General features: G+C 37.3%; 1 protein-coding gene across 2 annotated transcripts in view; it reads right to left on the bottom strand.

Annotated features, from left to right (window-relative positions):
• MED23 (mediator complex subunit 23) overlaps positions 1-14,887 on the bottom strand; it is a 44,339-nt gene extending 29,452 nt beyond the window's left edge. The window contains exons 1-11 of one of the 2 annotated variants that reach the window (XM_040057988.2): positions 14,749-14,887; positions 11,990-12,021; positions 11,798-11,885; positions 10,850-10,974; positions 10,598-10,709; positions 9,756-9,854; positions 9,107-9,208; positions 8,099-8,168; positions 6,431-6,543; positions 5,169-5,264; positions 4,604-4,621 (exon numbers count right to left, since the gene is read on the bottom strand). In XM_040057988.2, the coding sequence (XP_039913922.1) occupies positions 4,604-4,621; positions 5,169-5,264; positions 6,431-6,543; positions 8,099-8,168; positions 9,107-9,208; positions 9,756-9,854; positions 10,598-10,709; positions 10,850-10,974; positions 11,798-11,885; positions 11,990-12,021; positions 14,749-14,808 (915 nt within the window). In that variant the 5' untranslated portion in view covers positions 14,809-14,887. The remainder of the gene's footprint in view (positions 1-4,603; positions 4,622-5,168; positions 5,265-6,430; positions 6,544-8,098; positions 8,169-9,106; positions 9,209-9,755; positions 9,855-10,597; positions 10,710-10,849; positions 10,975-11,797; positions 11,886-11,989; positions 12,022-14,748) is intronic. The other variant, XM_040057989.2, reaches the window with a different exon arrangement.
• Between the last annotated feature and the right edge of the window lie 754 nt (positions 14,888-15,641).

Genomic DNA, 15,641 nt, shown 5'->3' with positions numbered 1-15,641 from the left:
TGTACAGGGCTTGAAATTTAATAGTTTGCTAAGCACTGGGTTAATGTCCAAAAGCCTAATCATGTTAGGCTATATTAATTTGGAATGAAGTTATTCAAAGAATACAACAGGAGAAATATTACTGTTAAAAAGTAAGCCAGAATTTCCAGTAGGAATTTTTGCTATTATGAATAGTTCTAAGACTGGAAAAAGTTTAAGACCCAGGAAATTTAAAAAATTTTTTCAAGCTTTTATTCTGAAAACCACACTTTCATTGCTTTAAAAACAATCTTCCATCAGAAAAATAGCAGTACACCACATTCTATCCCAATTAATTTAATTTTCTGGCGACTTTTTTTTCCATGTATTTTCAGTGAATATATTTTTGCAAAGATTTTGTATCTATAGTTTCAGAATTCATGGAAATAAAATACTGTGCTGCACAGGATTTTGCAGGATTGGGCTCTTGTTTTCTTTATTGCTCAAAAGTGAAAGAAAATCTCAGTATAGACTGAGATGAATGAAATTATAGGTGAGAGCTGATTCCCCTCACAAATAAGTAGGAATTCATGTTCTGGCATGGCTTAAGTAAAACAAAAATTAATAAAAAACCTCCAAACGCTGTTCTGGATTATGTATGAAAAAATGTAGCATTCAAAATCCCTATGTTTTTCTCCTAAAGTAAACATGATTCTAATTTTTACAATTTGGTTGTACAAACACATTCTCCATTTTGTTCTGAAAATAACATTTAAAGATCTGAAAATACATAATTTCATTGAAAACATTATTAAACCATGAAGAAATACAGGGCGGAAAAAAATTGCTTCCATGACAACTTGACATTCAAATTTCTCATGACCAGCCCTCTAATGGACTAGTAGTATTTCTTTAAGTGGATCAGAGCTTTAGTTGGATGGTGGCTTGTTGTTCTTATTTGGGTTTGAATTTTTAATTCCTTCTTTTTCTCAGGTGTCGAGACATGGTGAGTATCAAAGGGTGGGGCAGGGGCATTGCTAGCATAAAAATTTCCTAAAAGAAAAATATTTTAAGGAGTCAGTAAGGCTGGCTGATGGCTATGATAGCTATTGAGTATTTTAAACAAACAACATTTAGTAAATATATTCTCTTAAGAAATGGACTCAGAAGACCAAATCGCATAGGCCAAGATCCCAACAAGAGTAAATGGTGTCTCCAAAAGTCCAGTTCAAAATGCCTGTAGTTAACACATGACAGAAGTACTCCCACACTTCCATTTTCCAAAACGGTCTGCTATGACAACCCAAAACCATAAAGCTTATTGTTTTTATTATACCTGACTCTATCATCTCTTCCAAGTTTAGCAGCCATTCTCAAGATTCCCCCATTAAAAAAAGGAGTAAGTTTCAACAAGGAACATATACTTGAGTGTTCTCAACACACACCCTTACAATCAGAAACATATAAAAAAATAATGACACCCCTTAAACTGAGTATTTTGCCACATTATCACCAGTAAAATTTGATAGTAAGATCCCAGCATCAACTGAAATTTTAAAAATAAAAGTGGAAGTCAATTTTTAAATATTGCATTATGTCATTCCTTTCAAGTAACAGTTCTGCACACAACAACTTCCCCGTGCTAATTATCCTGGTTTGTAGCTAGCAGAGAACACAACTACACGTTCACCTGCACAGAGTAAGGCATAACTAATGAGATAAGCTGCAGATCACCACTGCTGGTTTAAAAGGTGACCAGCCAAATACACTATTTAAAGAGCAAAATCATTAATACAATAGCTACTAATGAAACATTTTTACACCTGAGAATTACCACCTGTCCCAAATATTCCCCAAAGCAGAGAAATCAAAATAACAGTTTTTGATTGGAGGACTGCAACAAGATCCTAACTGCAACTATGCAAGCAAAAATGGCATTTTATTCTTCATATAAGTCTGTACATACAGAGAAGGTAAAGATATAAACCAAAACCTCCAAAGTGAATTCATGTCCTGAAGACATTATTTTAGTTCCGTTTTAAGAAACAACTGTAAGAACCCTAAACCAAATCTTAATGTGTATCAGTGTACTAAGACACTCTGAACTGTGTTAATCTTCTTCCAAAAAAACCAAACTCTTATATAGTTTAAAAAATTATTTTAAAAAATAACTAAGAATTTAAATTGACACCCCAGTTAGCAGAAGAATATAAACTGACATAGAATTGTAGAGTCATTTAGGTTGCAAAAGACTCTTAAGATAAGATTTCAGCTGCAAATCATGATAATATACATGACAAAATACAATTTAAATCTCTATTTCCTACAGACCAATTCAAACAGATATACAAGTGTTTGTACTGTTCCACACAGAAATACACAGTAGCAGATACTTAAGAGTCCTCAAGACACCAACAAAAGAAACATTTCAAAATCTATATTATTACATCTGGACTTAAAACCATGTACTTGATAAGGGTATTGGAAAACCTCATCCCATAAGAAAACTTAGAATCCTGAAAGGAACATATGAATCTAAAAACATATGAAATTTTACCTTCATTTTTCTCCCTGCAAGGTTAACAGGACAGCTGGATTTGTATATTTTTATACAACTCAGAGATGGCATGAGTGAATGGTTTTCTATACACAGATCTGATTAGTTAAGACTGAACCACAAAATTTCGTTGTTCATCTTCAAGAATATTTGAGAACTAGGACAAATCTGGCTGAACCATACCTAGATTGTGATGCCAAAAGATTCAAATGAAGGCTCCAATCCTGCAACAGGATCTGTGTAAATAGTTGACAGGGCATACAAGCAACTCCACATAAAAAAATTAATGATCATAAATAAATAATGATCATTGCATTGAGGTGTTTCTGTATTTATGCTGAAACAAACTTGGCACTATTTGCATTTCTAAGTGTCTTCTATTATAGTGACAGTTCAATTTCTGCAGTTTATTTTGCTAATAATAAAATACAAGATTATCAGCCATTTTACTGAAAGCATTGATAGTTACAAAACTTCTGAAAAGCATGCTACTATTTTTGTCAGGTGACTACATTAACAAATTGAAATATAACACAAAGGAAATTTGTACCTGAAAACAAGTAAAATTTTAATGTTTTCCACAATTTTATGCAGAGTATATTAACGTTTAAATGGAACATATTTCCTGTTCTATACCACTATACCACCCACCCCAAATCTGTATTTTTAACTCACAAATTTTCAACTCACAAATTTTCAACATCTTTATACTGGTGTAACTGTAGTAGCACAGCTATAGTTCATGTTCTGTCAGCATTTCCTTTATAAGCTACATTCTTCACGTTTGTTCCTTGGCCATAAAAGTTCACACCAGGATGAAACTTTGTGTAAGAATTCCTATACTAGCAAATAAATTTTAGAAAGTATAATTTAACACATTTTATTTCTTTAATTACTATTAGAGGATGGTGAAGTAGGAGTTAAAACCAGCATTTTTAACATAAATGTTTTGGGTTTTTTTACATGAAAGAACAGACTATCCATAGTTAGAAGAATAAAATGGGTTCAACGTAATTTTTGTCTGTATCTTGTATTATTTACCAGCTACAAGATGGATAGAGGAATAGTTTGGTTTATCAACTCAATGCAGACACAGAAAGACACACAAATATTACTCATTTAAACAGTAAACCCAGCAGCTCGATTCCAAGTTTTAACATTTCAGCTGCTTTGAGTCTTAGGTACAAAAGATCATCATATACAACATAGAGTACTGTCAGCCGAGATGTAGGAATCTGTGCATTCAAAAATATTACCCCAGTTCAGAAAAGGCACTGGTGTATTCCATTACATTGGGAAATGTACACAAGGTTTCAGAATCATGTAAATTTTATAGTCAAGTTACAAACCTAAAAAAAGTTTCTTAAATGGAAACACTGACACAACCTTCACTATAGTATTGCAAACAGCAACGCTATTTTGTGAATCTTAAACAGTTTTTTTTGAAGTAGGTGTGGCAATTATTAATGTAATGAGGGATAAACTATAAATATAACACCCATAATTTCAAATTTCAAGCCAAAATCCACTTGGTTGACTTGCTCAGTTGTTTATTTATTTCAACAAGCAGTCAAAATTTTAAGGAACTACTTTTTGTGTGGTATTCTGCACTACTCTCAGCTAGATTGGAGAATATTGTAATTGCCTGTTGGGAAGTTCTTTACAGAGGCTTTCTAATGATAAGAAAATTCCACTAGTAAACTTTTTTTTTTTTTTTTTTAATTATATATTTACAGCCTTATATTTTTACAATTAAGTCCAGTGGATATTTTTTCCACCAGCTTAAGGAAAGAAATGTTGAACTAAAAATCTCTCCTCATCCGAAAATTCCAGCAAAGTAGAACTGACTGGTAAGGGAAATGGTAGCAGTCCATTCCAACAAAAATTTTAGTATCAAAGGACCACCGACTGTCAGCTTTATGCTACATCTCTCATATGCCTAGAGAATTGTAGTGAGAATTTGCCCTTGACTAATGGTCCTGCCAATTTCAAGCCCTGACTGTACATGTATTCTCTACCTGGAATCAGTGGCTACAAAGCGGCCAGCGTATCGTTAGTCACAATACAACAGTAAGGTTGTGAACATACCTGAGCAATGTTCAAGGTCTAGAGCATTGGAGGATGGGCAGGACAAGACAGGACAGAACAAAAATAAAGGAAGAAAAAAAGAAAAGACAAAACAGTGACTATGAGGCCAGCCTCAAGGTTCCCCAAGTCAGACTAAGCCCCCCCATTCTAAAGTTTCAAAAGAAAAAATGTAACAAAACAAACCCCAGCTTTCAACTATTCTAGTACTATAACATTCCAATATAACAGAGTACAACAACACTTTAAAAACCAACGAACAATAACCAGTCTCCTACTGTCTGTCAAAGGTGTACTTGAGGCTGGCCTTATAGGAAAAAAAAGCAATGCAAAAAAAAATCATATTTTAAATCTCTACTTTTCAATTTAACATTCGTAAAGCAATATACAAATGATAGGAATATCAGTGTCCAATTAACCTAATATGATCTCATTAAAAAAAAAAAAAAAAAAAATCACTCTCTGTACCTAAACTGTTTTGCTTAGTTAGCTATAGCAAAGAAAAGAGAAAAAGAATAGTGCAGATTCTATGCAGAATTAAATCACGTGTTACAGCACAGTACAGTACCTGTTTATTCAGACCTAGCATATTGCAGACCATATCTCTTGAATACGGCTGTTCCAGCACATATCTCAACAAAGCAGTCTGCGGCTCAAACAGATCCTTGAAAAAGAAACAAGCCATCACATAGAAACATGTATTTGCCTCAGGATCATGTTTAATACTGAGCTTACATTTAACTGAATAAACAAGGTTAGAATGAATGGCTAACTTATGCAGGTATGTGTTATCTGGGAAATCCTCTTGCTCTCTGGTAATGAAAAGAAATGAGGAGATAAACATAGCTCTTAGGAAGTGGCAGATTTTATGAGGTCCAAGTAGAAGAACACTTTTCATCCAATAAAAGGATGGTACACTTCTTGGAACAGCCTTGAACTCAAAGGAAACAAGGTAAGACAACTGAGGAAATGCACCAAAAATGCATAAAAATCAGGACTGATGTGAAGAAATCAGGTATGAAACAACTGCTCGCTGCATCTTCCAACAGCCTGAATCACTTTAAATAAAAACATTATCTGGAGCTGGGTTCAAAACAAACTGAAGGAGTTGATTCCTCATGCAACATGAAACTGAAATGTGGCATTCCTTGTCAAAGGAATGTTGAGAATACTAAAAGCTTACAGGGACTTGAGAAGAGTCTATACAGGTATTTCAGAGATGAAGGTTTAAGAAACCACATCTGTGTGACGAAACACACAAAATGATAATGGCTGTAGATAGTGAGCACTGTACATGTTAGACATACTGTATTTATTTCCTTTCTTAGACATCTTGGGTATGGGGAATGGGATGCATAACAACAGGGATTTTTGTCCTTATCCTTTAAATTCTTTCAGTACACCACTACCTCACATTCAGAGTTTCACACTTAAAACCACAAATTTTAAGTTTGAATTGTAAATTATCTTTCCTGTGCAATAATGAAGGGCAGAGAAAAGAAGAAATTACTTTTCCATTCTCTTCCATCTGGCCAATTTTCCAATCAATTCTCACTTGCTCTCTCACATGCACACAACCACAAAGCACATTAAATTATGTTTCATATTCTTCAGCATCCTGGACAGCAGTTACACCAAACACTACTTTCCAGGTCCTCTATATATAGCTTGAAATCACTGAAATATAAAATATCTACAACTTTGACGTTAGCCTAACTAACATGGATATTCCTAGTTGAAATTTTTCCCTGTTTTAATGATATAAAAGTTTTGTTTTACTGAATACAACCTATATTATAACATAAGTTTAAGAAGTTTAATAAGGCATACCTTATCATATGGTAGGAGACCTTTCAAAGGAAAACGAAGGGTTGTAGGATCCAGCTTCCATGAGTTACACATAGCACCCGAGTTATTTACCACAGGAAGGAGACTACAGCGACCTACATACAATGAAACAAATTCTCAAGCAGTGGAACTGGCCCATGGCCGAATCATTTTGATGTAAAAATTGGCCTTGGCCGCTTTTATACTCTCCTTCAATTTCCACTGTTTAAAGGTTTTGCTTCAAATTGATTTTATTTTTCTAACGAATTTTCAGCTAATAAAATATCTAAGCAGTGAAGTCTCCATTTATACACCTTGGGTACCCCCGAAATAAAAGTATCCACATATATCAATCTAAAAGTACTCTTACAGATTACCAGAATACTGTTCCTCTGCCACTGGTTGACCTAGGGATTTGATTTGGCAGACTGACCCTTTCCACAAAGAAAATAGCCTTATAAACCTAAGTATAACCTAGTCTTTCAATTTCCCTTCATTGACCCTGTAGGCAATATTGTGTTCAGTAAAGCAGTCAACTGCAAGCATGGGTATTCCAATTAAAGTCAATGAAGATCCAGTCAATTCAGTCAGCGTAGCCCAGTGAGACTAAAACACATGAAGTGTTTTTGGTAGGCTAAATTTACACTTGTTAGTCAGTGTAGACTAGAAAACTAGCCTTTATTTTAGTTCCTTAAACATAAGCATCTGAGCCCCAAGCAAATTTCTATATCAGCACGTAAATTTAGGTGCCTCAGTGTTGACCTCTCTCAGTTCAAATTCCATTACTTCTTTTATCCAAACTGGCCATATTATTATCAGATAAAACAAGAAATAAATAAATATTTATTTCTTCCCTTCCATCATATCTATACACATCATTTACACACATAACACTTGGAAAAAAAAAAAATGTGATCCCTGTCAGTCATGTAAATAAAAGCCATGCCACACTTCCAATACAAGAGTAACTAGATGCTTCTGAAACTAAATACTTTGGGACCATTACAGATGAATTTGTATTTTTAATCTCTGCACTAAAGAAGTTCCATCACAATAAACCTTGCTCAGAACGAACACAGCTCTTATTAAACTACTCAAAGCAAAGAGAAGACATTTTTATCTTTTGAAGAAAAATGCAGCAGGCATCACACTAAAGCATCCAAATTTTGATCATCATATTTCTAACAATAAATGAAGATGTGCATTTCTTTCACAGAAAAGATTACCCATCTGAGCTAGGAAAAGTTCACCCAGAAGCCTGCAACAACAGAGAAGAGGCTGAGCAGCTACAAAAGCTCCAATGGAAATTGAAGTTGAAACACTCCAAAACTAACATCTCAGTGAATATTTATTAACTCAAAATCCTTGTATACAGAAAACCTACAATTTTCCTACTCTAGTAGCGACCTGTAGTTACAAAGTGTATGACCATGTAACAGCTAGCACACTTCCACTACCATCAGGTAGCAAAAAATTATTTTGATCTCAGCAATGAATTTTCCCCTTCAAAACAAAAACTGAAGGGAACCAAGTCTGAGAACAAACTTTCAAGGGTAGAGATACTATATCTGTATTATTTTGCTTAGATAGAGGTCCCAAAAGGTTCTAAGAAAAAAACAGATCAAAATAAATTTATTTATTTTAAATTCATTCATTAAGTCATTCTCTTACCACAAATAGAATTTATTCTTGCTGTAGGTCTGAAGGTATCCACAAAATCTGATACTAAATTACCTAGTAACTGGGTGAGAAGAGGAGAAAAATATTAAAGTTCCAAACATTGATAAGGAATATTTAAGACTTAAAAATATATACATGTATGCATTTTAATAAAATATGCAGAAATCTACTAAAATAAGTAGCTTCCTATTTCAAAAGGTTGGACAGATCATCTGGAACAGACAACCACAAAATGAAAAATGTGGCATTAGAAAGGAGGAGCAGGAAGCACTCTTCCCTCTTCGCACTCAGGTAGGAGTTTATGTAAGAACTGTTCTCCTACGCAAGCTATGTTATTTGAATGCATAACAATTAGATTATTTAAAATAAGCTGTAATTTCAGCTCATAACAAATCTCTGCTGCTGAAAAACAATTCCACATAGAAAAATGACCCACTCTAGTACAATCTACTTTAAATCTTCTCTCAAAAGACAGTAATAGTTCTCCCATTAATACAAGGGAGTTGGGATTTTACCTTTTTCCAAACACCTAGTTATATTAACAGAATGCAAAATTAAAAACTGGACCTATATTACGTTATTTTTTTGGAAACAATGACAATTTTCATCCCACCAGAGCCCCAAATGTTTCTGCATAACTCAGTTTAAACATAGAAAACACTGGTCAGGTATTTAGTGATTTGTCTTATCCTGAAGCCACAGAGAAAACACAAGTGGTAGATATGTATGACCTGCATTTCCAAACATACTCAACAAAACCAACTCAGTGCTTCAAGAGTTTTGAACATCAGACCATAGGTCAAAATTATGTCATCGGTTTCATGCAAGAACACATAGAGCTGCTGCTGCAATCACATCAAGCCTGTATCTTCATCTATGTGACTAAACACAGAGCCTACTGTTGAGCAGATTTTAAACTTTCACATACACTTTATTTTAAAATATAAGTATTGTGTGCAACAAAATTCCAGGGTACATTATTTTATATCACATCATTACCCAGTGGGGAAGTTTTCCTTCAGGATATAGTTTCCTGATTTCTGTAACTGCAAAGTAGGCAGGCAGTAAACAAGCATTTCTTTCCAAGATGTAGGCTACCACCTATAAATAAAAAAAAATCATTAGTGTAAAAGAACCTGGACGGGGTAAATGAATGTGTAATCTGTCTACTAGTCTGAGACAGCCCACTAAAACAGATACAAGAATTAAAAAACTTTTTCTTAAGTTGTATTCTGATAGTAATACATCATTCTCAAACCTGTTTTAAATTGTACAAGCATAAGTTAGACTGTTTGAACCTAATTAAGACCACGCCTCTATGTCTGCCCACGAAGTACTGAAAACAATTACTATTTTTATTCACTAAGAAAAAACTATTAATCGTTATTATATCCTATACATCTTACCTTAGGCATGTCAAGCAGAGGGTCTGACTATCTTATTAGGGATTTTAACACTCACAATACCCCACAAAAGCACTTTGTTTACTGCATAAACTGCAATTACAGTAAAGAATTAGAACACAAAGAGTATGACCTTCCCCTTGAACTATACCAAAAATCAGAGCTATCCCAACCATCAGAAACTCATTTATAACAAGAGAACAAGCCTGTCTTCCTCTACAGTGATATAAAATCCATATACTTACCTCTCTTGCTGCTAGAAGCTGCTGTACAACAGCTGAGCTCACAGTATTTGGAATTGTTAGGATTTTCTCTAGGATCACTTTCAGCAGATCACGCACACCCTGAAAGAAAGCACATGAAATTAACGTTCCAAGATATTCTTTATTTCTGGCAGAAAGATTACACAGTCACTATGGTCAGACAACATTTTGACAGAAAAATTAGTTCTTGCTGTCAAGTGTCAGAAGACAAACTGCTCCTGAGAATATTAATACTGATTACATAAAAAATGAACACAAATTACATTAAATTCCTTATGGAACTTCTCAGAGTTAGGATGCTCCAGAAGAGAAAGTAACTGTTGGTATTTTAATGTGCATCCAGAAACAAAACCTTTTGCAGCCTGACCAGAGCACAGTGTTGTATTTTATGTTTTTTGCTCTAACATGATCAACAATGCAGCAAGGTGACTGTCTTCAAGAGATGCATGGTTTCCTACTCCTTCTCTTGGAGCTGTACCATGCCAAGGACTCAGCTCAGGAGCTTTTTTTGCTATGTAGCAACAGAGATTAAAGCAGATGCAAAATTCCAGCCTTAATGCTTGATAATTTTTATTTTCTAGTGTTTACCACGTCTGCAATTGCATTAGGGTTATTTAGCTTGTCAGAGAAAAGACTATGAAGGAGTTACACTGTAAATACAAAATTATCTCTTAGGGTACAAAAAGCATTGAAAGTGCTCACTGAATTTTATTTTCTAAGAAAAGCAGACTTTGAAAAATTGGATGCCTCTGAAATAAAAATCATAAAAACAACGGGAACAAATAACATGTCTTTGCAAAGAGAAAGGAACGAGTGGAACATACCTTGTAGTCTACACCTCCAATAATCTTCCGAACCAATTTAAATGTTAATGCCCACAGTTGAGTCCTTTCCCACTCAAGTGTATCAGAGTTTATCAGAGATTCACAAACCATCCTAGCAGAAGAAGACAATGCAAGAATGAATGGCAGATAATAAGCACATCTTTTCCAGCAGTAACACAACAATGTCATTGCAAAAATACCTCCAGCATAACATCTTCCATGTATCTAATCAATTATTCCAACATGGCTCACCTGGGGGGCAGAAGTCCAGTTTCTACTGCCATTGCTAGGCAGTCATAAAGAAAAGAAATTCTTTTAGGACTATGTTGGCTATGAATGAATCTTACAATCCACTGGACACATTGTTCATGGGACTCCTGAAAAAACAACAGAGAGCAGGAAGAATGTATTTACAGGTAGTGAAACAAACTGTAAAATTCACATAGTATCCTACCATGAAAAAGTAGTTAGTACGTAGTTAGTATGAAACTAACACAGGACAGGACTGTAAATCAATAGAAGTGATCCAGTAGCCCAACCTATAGTTTTCCCTACAAGTCTTTTGATCTTATTTGGAAGCTCACTTGTCTAGCAGAAGTTGGTCAGTTGTCCAGTACAGGAAACATTTCCTAGCTTAACCACAGATTTCTATAGTCAACTTTGGTTTTCACAAGCAAGTTAGCACAGTCTAAAGTAAAATAGAACTATTCTACATTATTTTCACTGAATTTGATTATAATTGTGAAAGGGAAAAATAAAGATGAACAGGCCTCCAATTATGGAGCAGTGGCTGGAGGTATCTAGCTTTTGAAAGGTGATTTTTTAACTTAACCATCTTATTTTTTCTCTTTTACCTATTTATTCACTTCTACCATAAATTCTGTAACAAACCACCTTTTATTGTTTATTTCTTTACCATTACACTTTATTTGCTTATCTTTACTTGCACTGCACACCAACCTCTGCTGAACAACTATATAACCTTACAAATCTCAAAATTACGTTGTGGTTTTTTTTTTTTTTTTCCTCACGAAGTCTTCCCATATTCTCTACTATGCCATGTCTGAAACCAGATTCTGAATAACTGGATACAAACCTTATAGTTTAAGGGTTTGTCCCTTACTAGATACTAGAAAAGGTATCCTTATATTATAAAAGTATATAAAGTACAAAGACATAAGCAACAAATCAAATGTCAACCTGGGAAAGACTGCTCCAGAACTGTCTAAAAGCTCCCAGGCAGCTGATCAGTTTGGTTCTCTCATCTTCAGGAGTGTCCATAAACATCCTAATGCAAATAAGAACATTAGTTTTTAGCCATAACCAATGAAACAAGTAGAAAAATACATTTATAGATAAAACCTTGCTCAAATAAAGCAGTATCACACTTACCCAGGAAAAGCTTCTTCAATTACTTCTGTTTTCTGTAAGAGAAAAACCCCAAGTGAGCTACTGCCAGAAGATTTTCCACAACTATCATGGCCCCAGGACAAAGCACAAAAGACAAATTCACACTGCTATGGGACTGTAGCAGAGAACCATAGGAGTCTTCTGCTAAATCACACTATTCCAAAAATGAGACTGCTTTGTTTTCATTGCACATATAAATGTTGCAGATCTAGATAAAGGCTTTGTTTCTTTGGGTTGTTATTGTTTTTTGTCTTCTAAACACCTAGAGATTAATTCACTTCCCATAGCTGCAAAAGTTGTTCGATTGTATTATTACAGCTATCTTCTCATAATTTAAAAATAATTGGATTTTTGAATCCATTATGTTTTTGCCCCTCTTATGTTCCATGACACTCAGTTACACAGATCAATTAAATACAATTACTTTCTCATCCAAATTTAGATCCATTGTTTTTTAAATTTGATTGAATGATGTAATAGTCTTGTACTAGGTAAAATCATTAAACATGCATATCCAATTTATCTCCTCTAAGACCTTCTTTTACATCCCCCCCCGCTTTCCTTTTTCAACTCCATTTTGGTCAAAGGCTTCTACATTGTTATTCTAAAACTTCAGCAAAGTGGTTCTGGAAAATATTATCCTAAAGTTTTTCCTACCTTTTGTAAAAAATTCATATTATACTCAGGTGTGATCGGTCATGGATCACTCTGTATTTTCACTGTTACATTACAGACATAAGAGCATGTAATAAAATCAACTTTCTGGTGTTCCTTTTCAATCATTTGGCTCAGAATTGTCTGTCATTGCTATTCAGAAAGCAAAGGAGAAGCTGACACTCATCTGCTCTGCACAGAAAGCAAGGTAAGGTTTGCTGCTATCCACCAAGTTGGTACCTGCAGCAGGGAAAGCACTAAGTTGTTATTTTATCAGTTATAGCTCCAAAAATACAGAGAAATTTTCTCAGGAGCTATTTTGTTGTTGTTCTTTATCAATCTTAGGCAAATAACAGTGCATAAAAACAGGTAGTGAGACAACACAGGCAAATGACAATGTTAAAAACGCAAAACCAATCTGAATGGCAGTGCCAAAATGAGGAATCAATCATGTGTAGGCAACTAATATGCTACAAGCAGCTTAACACCACACAAAGAAAAGCACATTATGCATTTTACAATGCCAACTTAAAACAGAAAGGTTGGGCTTTTTTTTCCCTCTACTGAAATTCATCATATGGAAAATTTTTCAATGGCTCTGAGACCTACATATTCTTTCCACTTCAGACAGCTCAATCAGCTTCATTTTGTCTGAAATGTCAGTCAGGCTCCTGTTCAGGATCAGCTCCTGTCACCCCAGTGTTTCCAGCTGTGAACGTCTCATATCTACCAAGAACCTCATTAATCTGTGCTCCACACAGATGTGATTAATGACCCACTGACTTGGCATCACAAAGGGAAAGTCCTGTATAACTAATTTACTATCTTTCTATCATAGGGTCACCCACCTAGAGAGAACAAAGAGAAGGCAGTGCAAGTACTTAGTCTGGCTAATGCTTTTGACACTACCCCTCACAGCATCCTTCTGGACAAGTTGTTGAGCTGTGGGACAAGCAGGTTCCCAGTGTGCTAGGTGAAGAACTGGCTGGAAGGAAGAGCTCAAAGGGCTGCAGTCAGTGGGGCTGCATCTGGCTGGTGATGGGTCACCAGTGGTGTTCCTCTGGGCTCAGTTCTAGAGTTCAGTATATTTATATTTATATAATGGTGCACGAGTTGAATACACCATTAGCAAATCTGCTACGATACTACACTGACAGGTGCTACTGACACTCTTGAGGAATGAGAGGCCTTACAAAAGGATGTGGATAGATCAGAGCACTGGACAATCAGTGACACGAAATTTAGCAAATGCCAGATTCTGTACCTGGGACAGAGTAATGCTGGGCACAAGCATAAAGTGGAAGAGGAGTAGCTAGAGACCAGCCCTGCAGGAATGGATCTGTGGGTGCTGGTCAGCAGCAGCTCAGTGTGAGCCAGCAGGGAGAGACCAGGAAGGCAGCAGGGCAAACCCCATCCCGGGATGCATCAAACCCTGTGTGAAGCCCTCCAGACAAAAGAGGGGATTATCCTGCTGCACTCAGCTTTGGTATCGAGTACTGTGAGCAGTTTCGGGGCTTGAATGCATCCACGGATAGGCAGCAAAGCTGGGTAAAGTGTTGGAAGGAATGCCTTATGGAAAATGGAGAAGCCCTTGAGTAAATGTGCTTCGTTCTGCAGGCAGCACTGTGCGTGTGTGTTTCCACTACCTGATCATGCCACTACGCCGGCTCGCCTACTCGGGACATCCATCTTCTTGTTTCCTTCAAGACTCCTTTAACTGTTTATTTTACAGCAAACTCAGCAAACTCTATAATTCGGTACTGGCTAAGCAAGCCGTTTTACGCTCAGTCCTACTCTGTCCCAGCTTTCCTATGAAGCCCAGCGGGGGCAGATGGCAGCCCTGAACAATCACCGCCCCTCATGGCTCCTCCGCCGCCGCGAACAGCGCCAAACACGGCCGGGGACGGCGGCGGGCTCCATGCACCGACTGCGCCCTGAAAACCAAAAGCACCTCTCCACCTGCTTTTCATCTCCTTCAGGACGGCTCCCCCCCAGAGGAAGCACGGCGGGCCGTAAGGGCACGGACGTGCGGCGGGCCTGCCCACAACGCTGCCCCGGCAGCGGCGGCGCTCCGGGGACGGACTCACCACCACCTCCTCGAAGATGCTCTGCAGCTGCGTCTCCATGGGCACCATGGGGATCGCCATGGGGCCGGGCCGGGCCCCGCCGGGCCCTTTGTCAGGCGCAGGCGGCGGCACGCACCCCTCCTTCCCCGCCGCGCCGGAAGCTCCGTCCCGGCTCCCGCTCCCCGGGAAGCGCCTGCTCGGCACGGCCGTTCCGGCAGCGCCGCCCGCCCCCGCCTGCCCGCAACGCGGGGAAAGAAACAACGCCTTAGAGCTTTGAGAGCGCCTTGGTTTTGTTTTTCTTTTCCTTTTCGCGAAAATATTCGCTTAGGCTTCTTTGGTTTTTTGAGTAATCTCTTCTTTGAATAATCTTTTCTCAGCATAGTTTGGCGAAATGCTGTTCCTGGTTCTTACGGCAAGGACCCCGTCGCTTATTATGAGATCCCTCTCTGTAGGACTGATCTCCAGCCACTAGTCCCCCAGGTTTTGCTTGCGCCCAGTTTGGTGTAATTACTGTGGAGTTATCCATTCATAGTAAATCACAGAACTGAAAAATCTGTAAATCTGAAAATTATTTATCATTTATCTAAAGACATCCAGGAATACAGAATCACGGAACTGCAGGGTGGGTCGGGTTGGAAGGGCCCACAGTGGATAATCTGCTCCAGCCTCTCTGCTCAAGCAGGGTCGTCCCAGAGCACACGGCAGAGGATTGTGTCCAGGCGGCTCTTGAGTATCTCCAGTGAGGGAGACTCCACAACCTCTCTGGACAACCTACTTCAGTGCCTTATTACCCGCACAGCAAAGTTCTTCCTCATGTTCAGCTGGAATTTCCTGTGCATCAGTTTCTGCCCGCTCCCTCTTGTCCTATTGCTTGGCACTAGAGAAAAGCCTAACTCCATCTTCTTGGCACCCTC

The sequence above is a fragment of the Hirundo rustica genome, chromosome 3, assembly GCF_015227805.2.
Source record: "Hirundo rustica isolate bHirRus1 chromosome 3, bHirRus1.pri.v3, whole genome shotgun sequence".
In the NCBI taxonomy this organism is placed as follows: domain Eukaryota; kingdom Metazoa; phylum Chordata; class Aves; order Passeriformes; family Hirundinidae; genus Hirundo; species Hirundo rustica.
The sequence above is the reverse complement of the archived record's forward strand: the minus strand, read 5'-3'. Positions and strand labels throughout refer to the sequence as shown.